Source organism: Maylandia zebra, linkage group LG11 (assembly GCF_041146795.1).
Source record: "Maylandia zebra isolate NMK-2024a linkage group LG11, Mzebra_GT3a, whole genome shotgun sequence".
In the NCBI taxonomy this organism is placed as follows: Eukaryota; Metazoa; Chordata; class Actinopteri; order Cichliformes; family Cichlidae; genus Maylandia; species Maylandia zebra.
The window spans coordinates 9,305,848-9,328,796 of NC_135177.1; the positions used below are offsets into that span (position 1 = coordinate 9,305,848).

General features: G+C 38.4%; 1 protein-coding gene across 1 annotated transcript in view; it reads left to right on the plus strand.

Annotated features, from left to right (window-relative positions):
• Positions 1 to 20,492, plus strand: part of deptor (DEP domain containing MTOR-interacting protein) — a 35,277-nt gene extending 14,785 nt beyond the window's left edge. The window contains exons 5-10 of the mRNA XM_004565173.5: positions 2,937 to 3,115; positions 8,163 to 8,345; positions 9,125 to 9,277; positions 12,464 to 12,534; positions 12,879 to 12,983; positions 16,779 to 20,492. Coding sequence (XP_004565230.2) covers positions 2,937 to 3,115; positions 8,163 to 8,345; positions 9,125 to 9,277; positions 12,464 to 12,534; positions 12,879 to 12,983; positions 16,779 to 16,901 — 814 coding nt within the window. The 3' untranslated portion in view covers positions 16,902 to 20,492. The remainder of the gene's footprint in view (positions 1 to 2,936; positions 3,116 to 8,162; positions 8,346 to 9,124; positions 9,278 to 12,463; positions 12,535 to 12,878; positions 12,984 to 16,778) is intronic.
• The last annotated feature ends 2,457 nt before the right edge of the window (positions 20,493 to 22,949 follow it).

Consider the following 22,949-nt stretch of genomic DNA (forward strand, 5'->3'; position numbering starts at 1 on the left):
AAAATACTGTGATCAGTTATGTCAAATGCTGCTGTTAAATCTAAAAGTACAAGAACAAGATATTCTCTCTTTATATTTCTCTTAGAAACCCTAAGAAGAGCTAAACCTTGGACAGGTCATCGGCCCATCATAGGTGCAGACCACCACTCACTCTCTTGTTTGCACCTACAGCCAGTTTAGAAGGCCAGTAATCAGCACGCCTTTGGACTTCAGGATGCCCGTCACACAAAGATACATTCAAACCAGTTAGGTTCTTGTGGGAGACAGAAGTGCAAACCACTTCACCATGCCCATCTTACATAACCATTAGTGTTGCATCCTTTAAAAGCTATTCTTTGGCCATAGAGTCATCACTACCCCACCCATATGAAAGACTAAATTTAAAAGCAGGGAAATGCCAAGTCTCAGTGTTTGTCACTCGGAGTTAGGTAAACTGACTGAACAGACACTCTGAGTTCATATCAGGGTCGTGGCAACTCCTCTTGTTCCACTTAATGCTTCCATGATCCATTTATATGTGTATGCAAAGCGTCATAGTCCTTTCTATTACTTAAGTGGTTACTATTCAAAGTTCAGAGTTCACTTCACTGAGCCTGTCCCTTGGAGGTAGCATAACACGATCTGTTGACTTTACCTGTTAAAATGGATTAAATTGCATTGTGTAAACAGATCTTGTGGAACATTGTGTCCATTTCTTTTAACAGCATGTTATGATGTTTGCTGCTAATGTGAGCCATAGCAGTTTATTCCAGTAAAGCCACCAATCCTTCAAAATTCTGCATCTAAACCAGCCAGTGACCTTAAATGACTAAAGACTTGAGCAACACTGGGCTTGCACTTGTTCTATATTTCACTCAACCCAAAGGTTGAAATTTGAGGATAACACTATGTCCCTGTGAGCAACTCAGTGACGTCATAGTTCTTCTCTTGACTAGTTTCGGTTTTCTGTGGATGTCAGTCAAAGTTTAATGAACCACAGTGAGAGCATGAATGTGCTTTTTTTATAGAGGCGGCTTTTCACATCCTGCAGCTGAGTTGGATTTCATTTAGTTTTCCATTTACTTTCATTTCTTTCATTAGTCTCTCTATTTGTGTTACTTAGCACAGAACCTGTTCTGTCAGGAGACTAATGGTTTTGTCGCTAAAGCTTTCCAATCAAATATTAATTTGTCTCCATCGAGATGTTGAAAGAGTAGGAGGTTTGTCTGTGCCAGGTAAAACTTGCTTACTACATATACTGATTAATGATATACTGTGGATTGCCTATACAAAAAGCGAATAAATAAATGCATGGCAGGAAATGTATTGGCATAGTTGCTCTTCTCTGAGAATTAGATGAGAAGGCCACTCTCCAATGATAGCAATAGAGTGCATAGCCTAGCTTAGAATAAAGGCAAGAAACAGAGACACACTTAACCTGTCAGTATGTTTAAAGCTCATTAACTTACATATTATACCAGTGCCTTTTTGCATTTGGGTTATGTTGCCAATTTCCTGGCTGAGTATAGTTGCACACTTGTCTGTAGAGGTTTGAACAGCTTTTTGGCTTTGGTTAAGCCAAACTAATCTGATGGTTTCTTTGGAAATAGTTAATAGTTACTACACAGACATGGGAGTGACATCTTCTCTTCTAACTCTACAAAAAAAAAAGGGAAAAAAAGCCCAGAGGAGCTCTCGTTAATATGTCTGTCATCTCCAGATTCGGGTTTAATCTCATCACTGAATCGCTGATCCGGTAGGGACTTACGGAAACTGTCTCCTCCATAGTTAAATTAATATAGCTTTAAAGATTATCCCATCACTAGTTCTTCTGTCCTGCTTGGATCAAATGTTAAGTTAGTGGCTGATTCTTAGTCTGGAGCCAAATCACCCAAAGCTTTTGGATGCATCTGATGTTGAAATTATTACTTCTTTGAATAAGTTCTTTGAATATTATGATTATTTATACAAATCTCCAAACTGCTGATTCATTCATGCATGATATCTGTGTGTAATACACAGTCCAGGCTGTGATATTAACCGCTCAGTGAATGATTGATAAGCCACTAAAACTGAATGTGGGAATACGTTTTGTGCCAGCAGAACAGGACCAACAGCGTAGAAAATACATCTTTGAGGCTGTATTTCATTTTAAGCATATGTTTTGACATGCAGATGGCAGAAAGCCCCCTGTAACTTGCACAGCTCTTTGATGGCATTGCTTAAGTGTATAGGCTGGTGAGTGCTTGCGTGTGAGTGACAGGTGTGAATGTGGTTTTGAGAAAGTGGGATAGCGAACGAGTCGACAGTTCTGCTCCTTACAGGCGTGCACATGCCTGTTTTTGTTTGAGTCTGTCACCGGGTGCCACTCAGAACAGACTACAACACCTGTTTAATGCAATCCTTGTTTTGTTTTTTGTGTTTTTGTGGAAACTATATTAAATCTTGTGCCTTTACATTCAACTCAGCTGATTCCAAAAAACAACCCTCCATTTATCAGTGAAGCTTATCCAGAAGGTTTGCCTCAGTGTACTTACTTTGTAATCGTGTAGGTTTGATATATGAGGTTTAAGGAATGGCTTGAATTTATGCACACTGCTCATGTGCTAATCTGGAGACAGCTACAGCACAGGCTTTGTGCATTTTGAAAGTGAAGATTAGAGAGTGAAGGAATGACCAGAGTTGCTGGTTTATAAGGTTTTCTCCACAGGGAACTACCTCTGAAGAAAGTTTACTTTTCACTCAACCAAAGGCTCGTAGCTTCCATAAAACCTTACTTTATTTTCCAACAGCTAGGTGAGACTTTTATGTAAAATCACTGTAACTTTAAATAAATTTGTCGGTGCCAGGTGCACCACGTGCACCAAATGTGCCGTTTCATCTCTGCAGCACCCCACTATCACTCCTTTCCCTCGGTCTCAACTTCATTACTCTGTTCGCTCTAATTTTCTCCATAGATTAATGAACACAGAGAACAACCTACTGCAAACCAGAGAGGAGGAAGGCAAGTCGTTTGAGCGGACGCTGGTAGCCTCAGAGTTCATCGATTGGCTGCTGCAGGAGGGGGAGATGCCAACCAGGGAGGAGGCTGAACAGCTGGGGCGGAGGCTTCTTGAACATGGGATCATCCAGCATGGTGAGGATGGAGTCAAGGGAAGGGCCTTGTTTCCTCCTGTCAGTTATTTGGTTAATCAGTACAATCATTTATCTCCCCGTTGAATTGGTAGTCAGCAAAGGGTTTACCAGTTTACCGTTTTAGTGTCATAGATATGTCTAGATAGAGCCAACCTAAATTACAGTTTCTTTCTAGGCAATACCCATAAGTAGGCCTCAAACCTAACAACAAAAACTAGGTTAATATGGTCTCTAAAGGGTGCCTAAAATATGAAATCTTTATTAGTTTTGCTCCTTAAAACTCATCACTGCCCATTTTGGGCTTCTAGCCATTTTGAATTGACCCACATTATAGTGTCACACTGACTGGGAATGCATTTCACTGCTTATGAGTAGCACTGGTGTCATTTATCCCCCAAAAAGTAATGTTTTACATTACAGTATTTTAAAATATTTTTATTCTAATTCAATACATTACTTATAGAAAGTAATTACTTGCACTGGGGCATTGCTCCATTACTTTTGTGCTAATTTGCACTGTCTGAGATGCAGTTTCACCCATGTGATTGCCAGTTAAATGTATATTATTAAACTATATATGTGCCTACATAGCAGTAAAAGTCCTCTTCCTAATGAGAACACAAGCTCTTTCACTTCATGTACTGTTAGTTGGTAAAAAACACATAATACTTAATACATACTACATAATACTGTGGCAACAGCGTTGCTTCCATAGAAACCTCGTGCTTTTGTCACCTGCTGGAAATCAAGCTTTTGTTTCTTGCATGGTGCTGAAATACACTCAGCTTGAGGATCACTTTCTATGTGCGTCCTTTGCTATATGGAACCTTTGCAAAGTTCTTGGAGAGATTTATTGCCATATTCCAAGCAGCGGATTGTTGTTTCTGGCCTTTGCACACTTTGCAGTTTACAGTTGGAGATCACTCTTCTCTTCATCAGTATCCTCAATGAGATGAGTATAAGCCAATGCAAAGAAATGTTTAAAACATCATACAGATAACTGAAGAACTTATGTAAAAGAAGTAACAATGCAGTTGACATGCGAGGCGTGTGTTTTTTGTGAGGACCCAAATGCAGACCACAAAAAATGAAAACAGGAATTAACTGAAGCGTGCCGTTTATTAAGGCAGACATACCCAACGGGGAGAAACATAAAAAACAAACTAAACAGAGGAACGCCTGAACTGGGGGAAAGACATTAGAGAAATCTGAGCATTAGAGAAACCCTGAAAACACAGGAGGGACACAGGAGAGCCACGGGTAAAGCAGATGTGACGACAAAGGTCGGGGGAAAACTCACACAATATATACAGACAGGACGTGATCAGGGGAATTGGAAACAAATGGGAAACACAGCTGATACAACCGAACATGACGCCACAGGGGAAGCAACACTAAACACGCTTAACATAGACCACGTGACTGTCAAAATAAAACAGGAAAAAAGGCGGACTAAGACACTCTGACTTAACAAGGGAACGGGGAAGTGACAATGGGTGACAACGCACATGACAGAGAGGAGAGGCATGGAATAAATGCGAGGAGGTGAACGTGGGAGCTAAATGGGGGAAAACCCAGACATGAGGAACAAACACATGTGCATAAACAGAAATGCAAGGTGAGCCTTTCCGAAAGGTCGCTTTCAACTGATTTAAAAGTGCTTTTGCATGTGAACAAATTTGATGTTTTAAAAACTTGTGTTTGTGCAGACACAATTTTGTGTGGAGGGTAATCACTGACATATACATTCATATCGTGTCCAGTTGTAACTGTGCGTTTAATACCTGCTAAGGTGTCACTGACATTTTCCTGAACATGCTTGACTCACACACTGTGGATGTCAGTATTTTTCCAGGGGCTTTGGTTCTGCGTTTGTTGTTCAGGGCTTCCATGACAGGTTGGCATTTTGCTGAATGATGGTTATTTGGACCCTGAATGAGTTTCTGCTGGGTCATAACTGCATCATGAAATTTCTCTGGTTCCCGTTCATGTCTGATTTAATTTGGCTTGCTGCAGAGAGATCACATGACCTTTGTATTTTCATTAAGGAAAATATGTCTTCAACAGTGTTGGGGGTCGTCATGTCTGGATTCCAGACTGTAGATAGCTAAACGGAACAAAACGTTTTTGAAATGCCACTGCTGTACATCATGGTTGCCATGTTCTGCAGTCCAGACAGATTTAAACAGAGAGGCAATGATAACCTACAGATGAAAAAGAAAGAGGAAAGACATGAGTGATGGAGAGGTGGTTTATCATATGTTATCAAGTTATTCCTACCAACTCTTCCCTTTTGCTACTGCTTCTCTTCAGCCTGAATGCCTGTCGTCACAGAGTAGGTCCATCTGGCCCCTCTTTCTCTTGTTCACTTCCTAGTTTCCATCTCTCAAGGACTGCTGCAAAACTAAGCATCTCGAGGGACTTGGAAAGTGGTGTTACTCCACACATACGCATGCACACACACACACAAAAACACAAACAGCAGCCTTGTTACGTCACTTATTTAAGGTGATAGAAAACTTCATTTGCTCCGTCACAGAGACACGGCACTGCCATCCCCCTTGCAAAAATAAGTGCTCTAGTATTACAGAAATAATATGTGGACTGTGTATGTTGTTAACAACACTGTGTTGCAGTAAAGTTATAAATAGCTTACTCGTACACACCCCGAGTTCCCATGAAAAACACATTATAAAGGGGGTGGAGAGTAAACCAGCCAGATTTCTGTTCTTTTCTGTTGTGGTCCGTAGTCACATTCATCTGTACGATGTATGGTTGGTCTGGATGGATCTACTTTGTGTTTGGCCCAAAGCCTGTGTTTGGTCAGTGTGCTTAGTGTGGCGCGCTGGGGAAAATGTTTTCCTACACTGTGCTTCTGAATGAGGTACAGACAGGCAGAATAAGCAGATGACAGAGTTCCAGGTAATGCTTAAATTAAACAGAGCAGGGCTGATATATCACTGTGCAACAGGCAATGAGCCAGGAGCCAGCTGTCATCACCAGGGGTGAGGCTTTACATGATAAATCAGATTACAGAAGAAAAACCAGCATTTCACGTCAGTCTGTGAAGAGGAGTGTAAAGCACAGTACAGGCTTTTTACTTTTAAAAAACACAATAAAGGGACTTTGTTGAGCTGACAGAAACCACAAAATTGATGCATGACATGGCCACGAGCCAAATGTGTGTTGCTCATAAAAATGCATGATACCTATAAATGAGAAATGACTATGAGAAGGCTCATTATGTAATGATTATTGTAATAACATAACATGCACTAGTGGACACCTGCGCATTTAGACTTTCTTCTTACAACTTACTTTATATTTTAACCTTCCGAGACCTTTAAGCTCTTGTTTGGGATGGATTTTTATTTTCTTCCAGCTATTTGTGATTAGAAGTATATAAAGTAAGCTTCATCTTTGGACAGAAAGTCATTCTTACAGTTTTACATTCTGTCTGCCCGCGTGCTGAACTGAAAAACGTTTGTAGTGCGAACTGTAACGTGAATGCTTGATTTACTACAGTAATGAGTCTCTGTACTACTGAAGAATGTAATTTGATTACAGTAATGCATTACACACAAATCTGAACTTTACATTTATATATATATATATATATATATATATATATATCCAATATCCAATAAGAAGCAGCCATTACTAAGAAGGAAATAATGATTTCTACAGCTCTCTTTTTTTTTCTCCAAAAAGGAGGACATTGAGAAACATCAGTTATTTAAATATACTTTAGGTTCACTAAAACCTTAATAGTCTGGCTATTTCAGTGTGGAGTAATGTTGTATTTGTCACAGCCAGAATGGCCGGTGTGTTTGTGGAGCAGACCCGAAAGCAGACAAGGGAGAGACAGAACTGAATCTTTAACAAAAAGCGAGCCGGTTATTTTGTGCTGATGTCAAAAACGGAAAACAAGACAAGGCTGGTGCAAAACTAAACTGGGAGCAGCTAAATTACTATTATAACTATAACATGAAACATGAACCTAAACAATAGAAATAAAACTCTGTGACCAGCCGTGACTTGACGTTGAGACAGCAGACAACCAAACAAAGAACAGAGGAAGACAGAGGACTTAAATACACAAAAGGGTAATGTGGAAAGTGGAAACACCTGGGGAAACACAGTTGGCATAAATGAACCTGAATGCCACAGGGGAAGCAAAACACAATGAACATGGAACACAAGACTCTTCAAAATAAAACCGGAAACACAATGGGACATAGACAGGACAACATGAAACACATGACATACTGTATTAGAAGAAGAAACATAAACCAGATTAAAAACTCAACCAAACTAATAATACTAGAACTTAACGTATCTCATTAGTAATACAGAATACAAAAAAACTCAACTACACCCTTAACTTAAGAATAACACCTGAATTTAACATTATTTTAACATAGGAAATCAACGATACTAAATAAATGAAAAGACGCTGGGTCACAGACCCACCCCCTGACTGTATTGTGCTGTTTTGCATTGTTTTGTGGGTGAGTATTAACAGGAACTCATTTCTAGACGGCAATAATCTGGCTTCAAGAGGTTAACTTACATAACCTGAAACAGGAAATTGGGTTTCTGTCTATAGCTGGTTGGTTGAAAAGATTAAAACCCCCAAAATACTTTGAGGGGGTTAAAAAAGACATCACGCGGGCATTATGCGACTCTTCAGCCAGGAAGAAGACAATATCAGCTTCTCTTCTCTCTCTCAAACTGTGCATCTCACCTCTTTTGAAACCACAGTAAGAGCAGTGACATTGACAGCAGTTTGACCAGTTTACGTGATTAGTTTCACCTTGGCATGCTTGTTAATTTTGATAAAAATGTACTCATATCTCATCTTATCAGCACAGCGAAAATAAGTGAGGTCAGTGCTCTCAGTGGTCATCGTGTTCTAGCGCAGCTCCAGGGAAATTGTTACTTGCGTTTGAGGTTCTAGATCAAGGCTCAATAGGAGTAAGCTTATACATTTCAGATACATAACAAAACGTATTTATGATCTTCATGTCCATTTTCCCTGTTATTAGTCACCAACAAGAATCACTTTGTTGATGGGCCGCTCCTCTACCAGTTCAGGATGAACTTCCGGCGACGTCGGCGACTGATTGAACTTCTTCACGAGCGAGGGCGCAGCATCCCAGAGAGCCACGACAGTCCCTTCTGTCTCCGGAAACAAAGCTCTGACGGAGGCAACACCAGCTTTCTCTCAGGTGCACACTCCATCTGACTCTCAGTAACTGTGTAAAAGCTTTGCTTCATTATTTCCTTTAATTCCAAACTGACAGATCAGCTAAATAATCTGTGTCCTCCTTTCAGTCATTTTAAAAGTAAAACATTGTTTTTTAAATCTAAACTTTTGCTGAACCCCAGCTCCTCCGTGAGAGTATTCGCAGACGTTTGGTAGAGACCTTGGGAAGTTTGTCACCTTTCATAGGAAACCTTCACTGTGTCCATGTGTTCATGAAACATTACTCTTATTAAGCAGTTTAAATATTGCCCCTGGTTATTTGATTCAGTGGCATATTTATCCAGTTTGCCTTATCTTCTGTTGACACACATACCCAAATCCACTCTCCGTAACCTGTGTCCTTGGTGGTGTCTGCCTTATGAAGATAACAGAGCAGCCCTGTTTGTGTTACTAGGCATAAGAGCAGAGCACAAAGTCTCTGTCTCACCAAAGTGGCACAAAAAATATGGCAAAACAAAGAGAAAGTTAAGCATGCACATTTAAAACTATTAAATAGTTATTAAAAGTCTAACCTACTTAGGAGGTTACACAATATATTCCAATGAGAAAAGACTCAATATTTTATATGAATGAAGTAAGGGGCTCTATGTAGTGCTGGTTTTTCCTGTCTTTAGATTGGTCTGCAGCTCCAGAGGCCACACTGGTGAACTGTAAATCAAGCCTTTATTCTGCTTTGCCTTCTTTCTCTTTTTTCTGGCTGTCTTTCAGACTAACAACTCAGTTTGTGTTTCTCTGTCTCAGTGAGTCCCACAAAAGAGATAAAGGTGTCTGTCGGAGTTCGTCGGAGCAGCATGAGCAGCAGCTGTGGCAGCATCGGTTATTGCAGCAGTGGTTATTACAGCAGCAGTCCTACGCTCAGCAGCAGTCCGCCTGTCCTTTGCAACCCTAAATCTGGTATGACAACATAGATATCGAGTGTATTTTGTAATGGGCCCCACTCCCACTGAACATAAAAAAAACTATGGAGCAAGAACTATATCTTCGCTTAACTGTCAGGTTTTCTAAAGCTGTGGTTTAAAGTTGCTGCATATAGAGTTAAATGAAGTCTTCAGTAGACAGTGGCAGTTATAATAGTTTAAACTAACCTCATTAATAAATGGGAATAAGTCCAAATGATTTTAGTTGTTGTGTGTTCTTACTGACAGATTCATGTTATTTACTAATTGTAAAGTTATTTTTTAATATAGTGGCTCTACTTTGGATTTTTAAAGCGGTCATTTAGAGAAGCAAAGAACTTCTGACTTTTTCTCTTAGACAGTGGACAGCTTCAGTCTGTGTGCTGCTGCATGCAGCTCTGTCACGTGCTAAACCAGAGGTGTCAAAACCCTTTTTATGTAGTGGTGCACACAGAGCCCAGTTTGAGCTTGTGTGGATCTACAAACTGTTCCCCGTCCTTTTAGTGTAAAGAAATCCAAGCACACATTTATTCCATAAGATTTCTTAAGAAAAATAAATTAAATTTTGAAAAGAGTTTTTCCACATTGTATAAAGAAATATTACATAAATAAATAAAAAATCAGCACAGGTCCCCTGACGTAAACTTTAATGACTAAATGCTTAAAATGACAGAAAAGGTTGTTGTGCTGTTCTTTTAACCAGTGACTCAATATAACAAAAAAGAGAAACATTTCTATTGTAAATGCTGAAAAATAGGAACTTTTCTGTTCTTTAATGTAACACTTAAAGCAAAACACTGTTATCTGGTGCTTAGTTAGTTTGTTGCAATAAGCCAGGTCATGGGTGATGTCTGGGGGCCAGGCCAGCTGTATGTTTGACACTCCTGTGGTAAAAAAACAAAAAAACAGAAAGAGAGCTGTTTGTGTAGCAGGAACACAAGACCTCCACTGCACAGCAGGTTTCTCACTAGATATTTTACTTTGTGTTTTTTGAAATTAAAGTTACTAAATTAGGCTTCAGACTTGCTCAGTTGGAAAGAAGGAAATGAAGCGTGAGAATCAGCTGCCGTCAGTGAGAGAGGCGTCAGGTGGACTAGTTGAAATCCTATATAATTCAAATTGACAAATATCCATATTACAAACTTGACAACTAAACGCATAGAAGACTCACAACAGGTCATATAACAGACTGCTTAACCCACATTTATTCTATCGCAAACTGTGAATTAGCTTGTTTTTCTGTGGGAAGACATGCTGAAGAAAAATCCTAATGAGCGCACGTTTACTTCAGTGGAAAGCAGATATGCACTGCTTAAAGGAAAGTGACAATCATACCTGTCATTTGGAAATGAACGGCTTTAAATTCTCTGTGCAGATTTGAAAACTTGGCAGTGACGCCCTTGAGCCGTGTGTGTGTTTCTGAGTGTTTTATTTTGGCTACTTTGAGGTGTCCTCTGATGTGTTTGATTCAAGCAGAGTCCTCGACAAGAGTTTCTTTGTGCCAGCAGCCCCCCCTTTTACATTAGCACTTGCTCATGGTGCACAATGAGCAGGAAGAGGAAGGCACACACACACACACACACACACACACACACACACACACACACACACACACACACACACGCACACACAGAGTAAGGGTATTTCTCTTTTGCTTCACATACGAGGAGGAAGAAACTCCATATAAGATGAATGGGGTGAGCTTTGACCAGTGTTTTGTTTCTATAAAGTCACACCATTAAAAAAGGTTATGTCATCGTGACACAAAGGGGGCAGATAACAGAATGTTAAGAGAAATTGTCCTGTATATCTGATCAGATTGGAATTCCACAGAGAGATTATGAAAATTTCCAGCTCTAGAGGATTAGCGGTCCTTTGCACTTCACTTCCTCTTCTTTATCAGATTACAGTTAAGTGTTGCGATGTAGACCATAAGTGATTTGTCAAGCACGGGCCACTGGCTTTCTAAGAAATGTCCTTGCATTTTTTGCTTTTAGATTTTTGAGAGTTATTCAGTGATCTTTGCGGCACATATCGAGTTGATTTATAGTTTGTTATTAAATACTAAGCACCTGTTGAAATCTGAACTCAATGTGCACACAAAGGCTGAAAGCTGCTTACTTATTTGCATTTTTCTACTTTACAGAGGCTATAGACATAAGAGTTTGTTAGACCCTCCAATTCTCCAGTGGTAAAGGAGATCTGGCTATTCTTAAAAGCCTATCAGCTAAACATATGCAACCCTATGATAGGTCCTATTATAGGAGATGAGGAACTGAAACACCACCCTGCATAAGAAAACTTAAAACATAGAGACAGAAAACCATTCGCACTCACATTCACATGGATATAAACTAGAAAAAAGCAAAAGGAGTGAGGCATGAATATCTGTCTGGACTTAATCTTCAATAAAAAAGCTTTCAAAACTGGAACAAACAACTTTGGTTTGGCCAGTCAGGGCTTCTTTGACTGAGACACCATATTGATAAAATATTTAAGAAGATGATATGGAAAAGGTCAATGGACCTGACCTAAAGGAAGGAAAACAACAAAGTGAAGGAAATGTCCAATAGATGAGTGGGAACAGCTAGCGGGAAATCAATTAGTTTAATGTCCTGGAGAGGCTTTAGTTGGAAAAACTATGGTCAGACGCTTCATACTTATGGCCATTACATCGCATAAAGCAACTATAGCTTCATTCACAGACTCATCATAAATGCTCATAAATCATAGCAGTCAGTAATAATGCGATCACCAAGCCTAAGAAAAGTTGTTAATAAAGAGCAGTCTAAAGAGCATTGAAAGATCTTATTTATTTTAACTTTTGTATCTCACCTTTTGCTCTCCAATTTCTTTTCATTTTTCCTCCTTAAAATGAGGACATTTCCAATTAATTTAATCTAATTAATTAATAAGACACAAAAGTCTTTTGGATCCTTGTGGAGAGTCATGTCGATGCAAGTACTGGTAAGGGGAAGTTGGACTAGAGGAAGGAAAGCTATACTGTTTCAGGAAGCAGGGTGCCTCAAAGGCATTATTAGCATGTGACCAACACTCATAGTTTCTACACACACACGTACATGTTTAACCAAAAATAGACCTGTTTCATGTGTGCATGCCCAAGCCAGTGTGTCGTCTTATTGCTGTAACATTGTGTGTTGTGTTGATGTGTCTTTCTCAACAGTCCTGAAGAGACAAGTGAGTCCAGAGGAGCTGCAGAGACCAGGAGGAACTTTTATAAAGAAGACATTCACTGTAGGACACACACAGACACACACTCGCACACAGGGAGCTGAGGTCTAACGGAGACTATTTGAGCAATCACACATGTCCTCACACACACACAGACACACGCGAATATATGTGAAAGGTCCCATGATTCATGGGCGTAAGCAGACAGCACACATACATCCCTCCCTATTCTTTTTAAGTTAAGTGTGATCACCAAAGAGTCTCAGCTGAGCATCACACGACAAAAATCCAAAGTATAATGTGCAAACAGTACTTTAAAGTACATTATTTCACCATCTAAAGTCACTGAGCATGGGATTGAAAAGAAGTGAGATATTCTGCGTCTCATCTGCTGCTGTTGTCCTCAGATTATAGGCGATGCTGTGGGCTGGGGGTTTGTGGTGCGAGGAAGCAAACCCTGTCACATCCAGGCTGTGGATCCAGGTGGACCTGCTGCCGCTGCTGGCATGAAGGTAAGACTGGTAGAAATGTGTGAACTCCTGAAAGAATGATGAACCCCTGCAGGCTTCTGTCATCAGATGAATTGAAGAGAAGAACAATAGGTGTACTACACGCACTTCTTAGTGAAATCTGAGACATAAGCTTGCTTTTTGCACCTCTGCGGATGCTTTTTGCTGTGGATTTTGATTTCAAGAGGGCAGCTCCGTTAAGTCTGTAGACTGTCGGAGAAGCATTTAAATGTCAAACAAGAGTTTAAGGATTCTTTTTGTAGATTCAGCCCACAGGAGGAGGATGCTAGGATGGGAGGAAAGAGTGGCACAAATGTGCTGTAGTAGGGGTGGGGAAAAAATCAAGGAGTATGAAAGGATAATGGTAGCTGTGCTGCTACAGCTGCCATGAAGGTATGTCAACAGAATGGCAGCAAGGAATCCTGGGAATGCAGAGCACAGCAACTTTACCACAACATGGAGAGCAGGGCCAGAGTGCAATGACTGAAAAAAATTGTAGAAGGAGCCTGAAAAACAAGAAATTAATTATTGATAGCGTGTTACTCATGTAGGGTGGTCACCGATGGAAGCAAAAGGGCTTTCTTGTGTACATATCACTTTCCATATCCTTTAGTACACATCATTTAGTTGTTCTGTTACAGGGATGTTTTCTTTTAATTAAAGGAGAAAATGTGTGCAACTGACTGAAAGAAAGGATGGTTGCCATAGCGAAGACACATGAGCTGAAGATGAAAACTGGAAGAGGAGGAAGTAGGTAGAGGAGATGAGTTTGAGTATTAGCACTAAAAGAGGAAAGAGCCTCTGGAAATAATATCACTTCTGCTCTGGTGACTGATTATTACCTTAGAAACATGTTCAAGTCAGTCATAAAGGTGTTGTCGCTCAGAGAGCGTTTCACGTGTGTTAAACTTATTTTGGACTTAATTGGGACAAAATATGAAGACCTCATGTGGAAGCTGTTTTAATTGTGCACCATTTTTATTAAACATTTAACATGGTCTGTTTGTGTTGAGCATCTTTTATACCCATTAAGCCAATAAATACCACGCCAAAAACCAGATTATTACATTAGCTTTATCTGATTTCCATCGTGTCAGGTTTGTACATTAAGTTCCTCGTGTGCAGCGGTGTGTGCAGTATCGTCATCAGTTTATTTGTGTGGAGTTAATCGCACTCCTCACGTTTCCTCGGAGGTTCCACCTCACCTGAGTGTTTTTATTACTGTTTAATGAAAGAAGACCGCAGTCCTGAGAGGGGCGTCATGTTGTCAGATGTTGAAACTACAGTCCAGGCAAAAATCCAAAAAAGCGACAAGTCATCGTCTTCAGATTACAGCCGAGTCGTTTCACACACCTTTTAACTTGTTGCATCTTTTCCTGTTTCTGTCATTTCACTTTGTGAGAGGGGTTTTAACCATCTCAGCACAGGGAAACATTTCATCCAGCTAGGGTCCAGCCAAGATTAACAACCCTGCAGCCCGAGAGAAGGAATGTTTGGATAGGGGAGAAAGAGGAGGGATAAGATGGGGAGTAGTTTAAAGATCGTTAAAGATATTGGAAGGAAAGGTAGACTAGAGAGATGAATTCAGGGAACCAAAGATAAAGATGAGATGGTCAAATGAAGAAGAATGAAGAAGACTGTTTTGGCTCTGAAAATAGTGCAGTATAGCCCGTAGAGATCTGGGTGTGATTACAGTGAGGGTCTTAAATTCCTCTGCTACATAGGATTAGCAGCCTGGCGTTTTTTTCCCCCTCTTCTTCATCACACTTAATCTCTCTTTCCTCTTATTTCCTTTGCCTATTTTGAGCTTTCTAGCACAGAAACATTTAGGAGTGCTGGAAAAACACTGAGCAACGATTGCCGTGAGAATATTCCTAGAGGCCGCTCTCTGCATGTGTTCACTTTTCTGTGTAACAGGCAAGTTTAGGTAGCTGTTCACTCCAAGAAATTTTCCACATGCATAATGTTTCCTGTATGCACAGTCAATAAACTATCTGTTAGAGTTTGTTTTTCTTCAATCTTTCCTCGGCTGTCTGCACGTGGTTGATTTATGGGCTATTAAAATATCAGAATAATGAGGTGCTTTTGTTCTTAATCGATCTTTTTTGGCATCGTGAAGAGAAAAAAAAAAAAAACTTTTAGGGGCCAGTAAAGCAGGGAGTGCTTATGTGAGTGAGTATGTGGTTTAAAAGTTTGCAAAAAACACAGCAGCAGGATCATGTTGCAAGAACGGCAGCTAGAAGGCAGTTTTGAAAAGACGCCTTATTTTTATCTGCAGCTGCAGAAGTGGTTAAACGATAACATAGGGGGCATTCAGGCGTGACAGGAGTGGTTTGGAGTGAGGCAATCATGTTGTACCTCTTGTTATTCAAACTCAGTTATATTTTTTACATCAGTGAGCTCACAGTTTTGAGCTATGACTGTGCTCTGTGCTCACTGACACCTGTGTTAGGTTACATGTGTTGACACTGAAACTTGTGCTGATAAAAAAAAAAGACAACCCAGAAGCATTTGCACTCTTGCATGTTAAAGTGAAGGACGGCCAAATGCTCCTTTGTATAATTGTTCATAGACTGTATATAAAAGATGGCCACCTATTGCTTTGAATGCTCACAACTTAAAGCTTCCAAGTTTTTTTTTAGGTTGTTTTTGTGTTTTAAAATAAGCCTTAAACTTATTCAGATGAGAGTGTAGGGGATTTATTAGCTTTTGCTGGGGCAGGTTATTAATAACATGTGTCTTTAATTTACTGTTATAATTTTGACGAAAGAACAGACTTACTAGATGTAGACACTTTTTTGTCTATTAATATAAGTGAACATTTAACAAGACCAAAGGGCACTCACACTATCCCCTCAGTGATGTGCTTTCCCAACTTAAAGCCCAAAGAACTGTAAGGCAAGAGTAAGGCAGCTATAGTTTATACTTATAAGCTTTGACCGTAGAGCTTTACAGATGAAAACTTGATACAGAGAGAAGCACAGTTTGGATAAAGTATAGCAGGCTGTCTTTCATTGCAGCAAATGTAGATTTCGGCTTTGTAGAATAAAATTCGAATTCTTCTGTAGGCCTGATGGCTTTTTGTAAAACTTTGCAATGTGGGCCACGACTAAGGGTATAATTTCCCTGTAATTAAAAGGAATTTCAATGTACTTTATTTGAAATTACAATATAATTATATTTGCTTACAAGCCCTTAAAGATAAATACACCTGTATTATATAACAAGTCAGGTTTTTATAAGAAACAAAGAAATAACTATACTGTGAGTAATTGTAGGTAATGTATGAGTAACTTTCATTGTAAGTACACTGCACTTTTCAGCGTGTGGGTTGTATTATGAAGTAGGACAATGAATTTCTCCATTATCAGATCACATAGGGCTGCAAATTTTGATGGGATCTTTTTATTCTTGTAAGTTGGTAAGAGAGAATAGTCCTCATCACATTTATGTTGATAAAATAAAAATACAGTTGAATAATAGCACATCAATACTCAAAATTGCTCATCAAAATTACTCACACATTACTTACGTATGGTATAATTGTTTCCTGTAAAAACCTGACTTGTTAACTCCTTATTTATGTGTGTCTACCGTTATGTATTTGTAGGTAAATATAATTAATTCGTAATTTCAAATCAAATAGTTGTGCCCTTATTTACAGGCTGTATTGTAAATATCTGGGGAGTTTTTTGCAGCTATAATTAAATATATCGCTATCTGCCTCTTTTCTTTTTTCTCTATGAGTGGCATTAAAGGTGATCAAGCATGTCTCCTGTTTCTGTCAACTTTCTCCAGGTGTGTCAGTTCGTGGTGGCGGTGAACGGATTGAACGTCCTCTGTCACGACTACCGAACCGTCAGCAACCTGATCCTGACCGGTCCGCGGACGATTGTCATGGAAGTGATGGAGGAGGTGTAAGCATTAAAGAGAGCTCCAAGAGGAAACCTCTCAGAAGAGTAATGCAGGAAAAAATGTGGGGACTGAAGTAGTACTTAACCTCAAAACCCCATCGAGAGCGAAACACTGAAGACTTGAAACCACGTCTCACTAGCTCTGTTCCAGCATTGTTTGAACAAGGTGGATAACCAAGAAACTGTGTGTGTGCTTAAAAATGAGGCTATTGTAGTCAAGCAAACGAGTCAATATTTGGAGAAACTAGGTTGTTTTGGATTTTTTTCCTTTGGTTTCGTGGTGTGCACACTCACACACTGACACACAGAACCAAAACAGACACCACGGAAGAGCTTGGAGTCAGAAAACTCACCCTGGAGAGTGTGTTCAAAGGATGTGAGAAGATGTGAAATTAAGTTTTGCCATTATAACTCGTGGATCAGAGAGTAGAAAGCTGAAAATGAGGACGAATATTTCATGGCGCCATGAAAGCAACCTCTACTCCAGTGAGCTGTTCCTGGTGGCTCAACACTGCCCTCTGCTGAGAAGGACAGGAAGACACACTTCACACTGCTACTACATGTAATTTCAGGGTTTTCAGGGGTGCCATAATGGAACCATTATGTTCAACGGGAAAAGACAAACACCTGCCATCGCCATGTGGAAAATGTAAAATACCAACTTAATCGATGTTGAGGTAGATTTTTTCCTAGCTGCTAAGAATGTTATAAAGGCGATAAACTTACATGCTACATTAATAAGCACATTGTATATAGAAAAGCAATTAAAGACTTACAGACACAAAGTTTAGAAGTCTGGCTTTAGAAAACCTGTCTCCCATTAAACCTTGTAACCTATTCTGATTACCCGTGACAGCGCTCTGTTAGGCACTTTAACCTTATATGCAGCCTAGAAAATAGACAGTGACCGACAATATCACTGTCTGTAGTTTTTTTAAAAGAATTCGGAGGTTTCTGTTATACTTGCCTTTGAGATGTGGACACAAGATGTGTTACATACCATTAAGAATTGCCAAAAGAGGGAATACTAAAAATAAAAATGACTCTAATTGGAGTCATACCAACCAGCCTTAATGTAAACTTAGAGAACATTTGATTGACCTTTTAACTTTTATATATCATTTGATGTTTGATGTATAATAAAGATAAGAAGTAAACAACCAAAGCACTTGGTTGACTGAAGCGTCCTTTTTGGGGGGAATTTGATTCAATCAGACTTCCCTAATTTGAAACTAATGTGGAAGAATGACTTCCTCCGCCCCTCCCCCACATCCTTTTCTCCTTTATTATCTGTACATGCGGCGCAGTTACACATCAAGCACCATATCGTGTATGCGCTAAAGAGTTTTCAGACAGATAAGAAAAGATGTATATGTACAGAAATTTAATGTATGATGGCCTTGTCTGATTTTTGTCTCCAGTAGCAGATAAATGAGCGACACGCCTGAATATTCAATCATTTTAAATAAAGGGAGCAGTTTTCCTCAGAATCAAAGAACATTTTGTTCATTTTGGGGACTTTTTTCCAGCTTTTTCTGAAGTTTTCATTTTAACTTTTTCATAAGTTTGAGTCAGTAAGTTAAAATTTTGAGATACCTAACTTGAATTTTGAGATAATAAGACAGATTTTTGACCTACGGATGACACTTTTTAATTCTCTCGTAGTAGTGGAAACAAGCTTTTGACCCTACAGGTTTTACTCAGAGCGAAAAATAGCTTCATTTTTCAAAATTAGTTTTCAAACTGAGAGAAATAAGAGTTGGGCTCTAATGAAGGCTCTGTGCCAAAACACTTTGGTCGTATTCCTACTGTGATGTAAACCAGTAAACATGTGAAACGTGAGTAAAGTATCCACTGTTTATGATGCTATCTTTCTCTTTTTTAATAACGTTGCTTTGGAATTCTTTCTTTAGATTTCAGGTTTATCACTTCACTGCTTCAATGGGAAAAAGGTAAATAAGAGAATTGTTTCTAATGAATCTTTAAATCCTTGAATCAGCTTGATGTAGCTCGAAGCTAAGTGGATTAGATCAGGCTTGAATTATAGCCTCTAAATAATATGAGGATCCCGCGTATGTTACTACTGTGCCATCTTGTGTTTATACATACTAGCATGAATTTAGAAAAAACAGAGCATGGATAAGTGATACTCATATCGTTCATACACTATGTGTCTGTAGTCCTGAGCAGCACTTGTTCCTTGTTTTGTCTTAGACTAAACTATATTCCATGTCTGGAGGAGGAAATTATTACTGCAAAAAAACACAGATGCAGAAATGTAAACTTTGTTTTCAACCACAGTATATTCACAGTTGTTACAGTCAAACTGTAGAGTTAATATGTCCTAGTGAACTACCTCCAAATATGTTTTTGTGCCGTTGCCGGTTAATTCAGTCGACTATTCATTGATTTATCTTAATGTGCTTGGATGTAGTAGGCAGTCAAATAATGTAAATATGTGCTTGTTTAGCTTTATCTCCTAATCTAAAGCCCACTCCTTCATCTGATTTATCTGGCAAATCATTTCAGATACAACAGCAGATTTTAGGCCTAACTCATTCAATGATCTAAACAGCTGGAATATGTTGTTGCCGAATATGTCCTCCTCAGATTTACAGAATTTTGCCTCAAAATCTGTAATCTGCTCACGTTGTTACATGGATAATGCCATATATTGTACTGTTAATGTATCGTATTAATGTTCTCCAAAACGCTTTCAAGTAGTTGCACTTTGCTTTTACCCAGCAACCGTACAATATGTTTATTAGAAAGAAATCTCAAAGCACAAAATAATTTCTTCTCTGGGTTTTCATTAGTCTGATGTAGCGATTTCATTAATCTTTAATGTTAATATCTACACTTGGTATGGATTCAATTTTTCTCTGTTTTCTCTCATTAAAATTCATCTATATGCAGTTTGTAACTTAGTAATTCTTCTTTTGTGCATCTGGAAAGTGATCTGTGATTTTCTTCTGTAGATAATGTTTGATGCAGTTTCATTGGACAGAAGCAGATGACAGTTTGATTTGGAGGAGAAGAAAGTTTCAAGAGTGTTAAATCTTGAAGGGGTTGTGCCAGGTTGGCTTATATGAGTTTGCTGACTGTTAACCGAAAGTGTTTGCCTTAAGACCTGAGTTTGCTGCCAATAAGAGATGGTGGTCACTTTGTTCCTCCTCTTTTCCCCCCTCTCATTCTCTTCTCTGTTCAGTCATTTGCAACTTTGCAAGGTGGTTGCTCCAAGTCACCACAGCTTCAGTTTTAGTGACAGTCAGTGTTGTATAGATAACAAATGCACAGTCATTTGATCTGACAGAACGTACATCACCGCTGTCTTCGTTTTTGTGCCGTTGCCGGTTCTATACTTCAACTTTAATGTGTAATAAGATCAATGGGGATTCTTGGCTATGAGAGGTTACACATTTTCAGCACAGCTGTTTGTTCTTTTTTTCTGCTATCCGAGATTGAATGTTTGTTATCAGAACAACAAAAGCTGACAGTAGCAGTCTGTTTTTCACAAAAAAGCTAAATCTCATTGTAAGTTCGAATGTATTAAAGAGCTGATCAAGTGTCAAATAAATAAACTGATTTCACAAATTCATTGTGCTTGTGGTTTCATCCTCAGGACTGTCTGAACCTCTTCATGCACTTAGTATGACTAAATTTCACCTTTTTGATAAGGATAAAGATAGTTATTTTAAAATATATAAATTAAAGTTGAAAAAAAAAATAACTATTGTGTATAAAATAAATATATATATACACAATAACAGCAGCTGTACAAGTAATTACATTCTGTATTTCTTTGTCACACTTCGCCTGGTTTTCCTTCATACCTCAGATGTATCAGTTGTACAATGATCACCAATTTTTTTCCCTGGAGTCAGCACACACAATGCCCTATTGCAGTACATGGTTCCCAACCTTTCTGTGTAAACAGTTAAAGAAAGAAATACTGAAGAAAGTGTTTGTTTTGGCTAAAATAATAAATACAAAAAAGCCTTTAGGTTCGGTCTTTTATCAGTTTGGTCAAATTTGTCAATACCACCCATCTGATGAAGGTTTAGTACAAATGTTTTCTGAGACTGGGATGTCTACATGGTAGATCAACATCAACGTTTGTTTGCTACCTTCAAAAGGTGCAATGTTTACAATACAATACCTGAAGTTATCTCTTGACTGTCACTGGCAAATACACGCTTAGCAGTGATGTGTTAAAACTGACACATCATGTGTTAGATTTTAACACATGTGCTGTATCTGCTCAGGGACAACACATGATGTGTCGATTTTAACACAAAATAATGTGTCTGCTCCTTTAACACATCTTCTGTTAAAGTAAGTCAACACACAGATGTGTTATTTTGACACAAAGATGTGTTAAAATGTGTTTTGTTAGTAAAACATGTAAATTTTATTTTTTTTAAGAAATGAGAAAAAGATGTGTATATATAGTATACATTTATTGATCCATTTTATACTTGGCGCATTATTATTTATTACAAACAGAATAAACGACAGTTTTCAGAATCTTTTAAATTTAAATCTATTAAAGTCAATTTTAACCAAGCCTATATTACTAAATTTACATGTCAAAACAATTTCTATTCGACAGACTCGAACAAAATTAATATGTGACTAACGTTCTAGCTCTCTAGATTATTAAAACGTCAAAAGAAAAACCTTTGAAATAGTGCAATTATCATATATATTCTGAAATAATCATGTCCAGACAATACATGAATGCAGTTTTTTTAAAGGTAACAGTTGTCATCGTCAACAAATTGTCAACATTCAACAAATATGCAGCTGTGTGCAAACAAAAAAACATTATAACATCCAAGTTATACAATTTTGTACCTTGGGTTCAAATACAACTTAATGGTATCAAAGCTTGTCATTATATATATATATATATATATATATATATATATATATATATATATATATAATGTGAACCTGATCCACAGCACACGTCAGTCCATCATTCAGAGGAATAATCTGGACTGAAACTGTCGAACCTCTTTGTAGTGTATGCCATTGTGCATTTGACCCAGACAGCCTCCTTTCATCAGGCAGTCCTGTTCGAAGCTCATCTCACTCTAAAGAAGTAGGTTACAAGTGTGGGGACCACACAACAAACAAGGAGGTGAACAGATACAAAGCACGGCATTCAAATGAGACTAATTTAATTTTTTTACATTGCAATTTAAATGACACCAGTGGAATGATTATAACATTTATAATAAATAAGTTAGCTGAGTTTTTTTCTGGTAGCTTACACATGATTATACACCCTGCCCTCTTCTTTGTGGCAGTGTATAAAACTGGTAAATTTTAGCCCTTGCCTTGCTCCTTAGTTGACCCAAGGAAAGATTTTTCTCTTTCTGTATCAACAGAACCAGATCGTTATATACAGATTGCTGAACTGAGGAAGAAAAAAAAAAGTATATATATATATATTAGAGCTGGGCGAAATGAGATTTTTTCATATCACGATATGTTTTTTTCATTTCAGGCGATAACGATATCTATCACGATATAAGCCAAATAAGTATATTTGTAAGATTTAAATGTGCCGTTGCTCACAAGTAAAATGTGAAATAATCAGCAGCTTGTTTTTATTTAAATATTTATTTCCCATAATAAGTTCAACAGGGTAGATGTACTTAAGGAACATGAGACTTTTTCAGATAAATAAAGGCAAATATTGCAAACTACACAAAAGGCAGCCGCTAAAGCGTTTAAGTTTCAAAATAGAACAAACAAAACAGACTAAATTGTCAATTCCACTTAGAAACAAAATATTAATTCTAAAAATAAATCTTAGTTTGTTTTACAGAAGAACAGACAAAACTAACTTTTGTCAATATCAAATAAACTGAGAACTAAAAGGAAATTCTCAATCTCTCCTTGTTGTATAGCTGAGCTTTTCAAACAGTTTTAACAGTTACTTTAGTCTGACAAAAGCCGAATGATGAATTAGCGCTTCCAGTCAGAGACTGAGGCTACGTCCACACGTACACGGGTATTTTTGAAAACGGAGATTTTCCGTTTT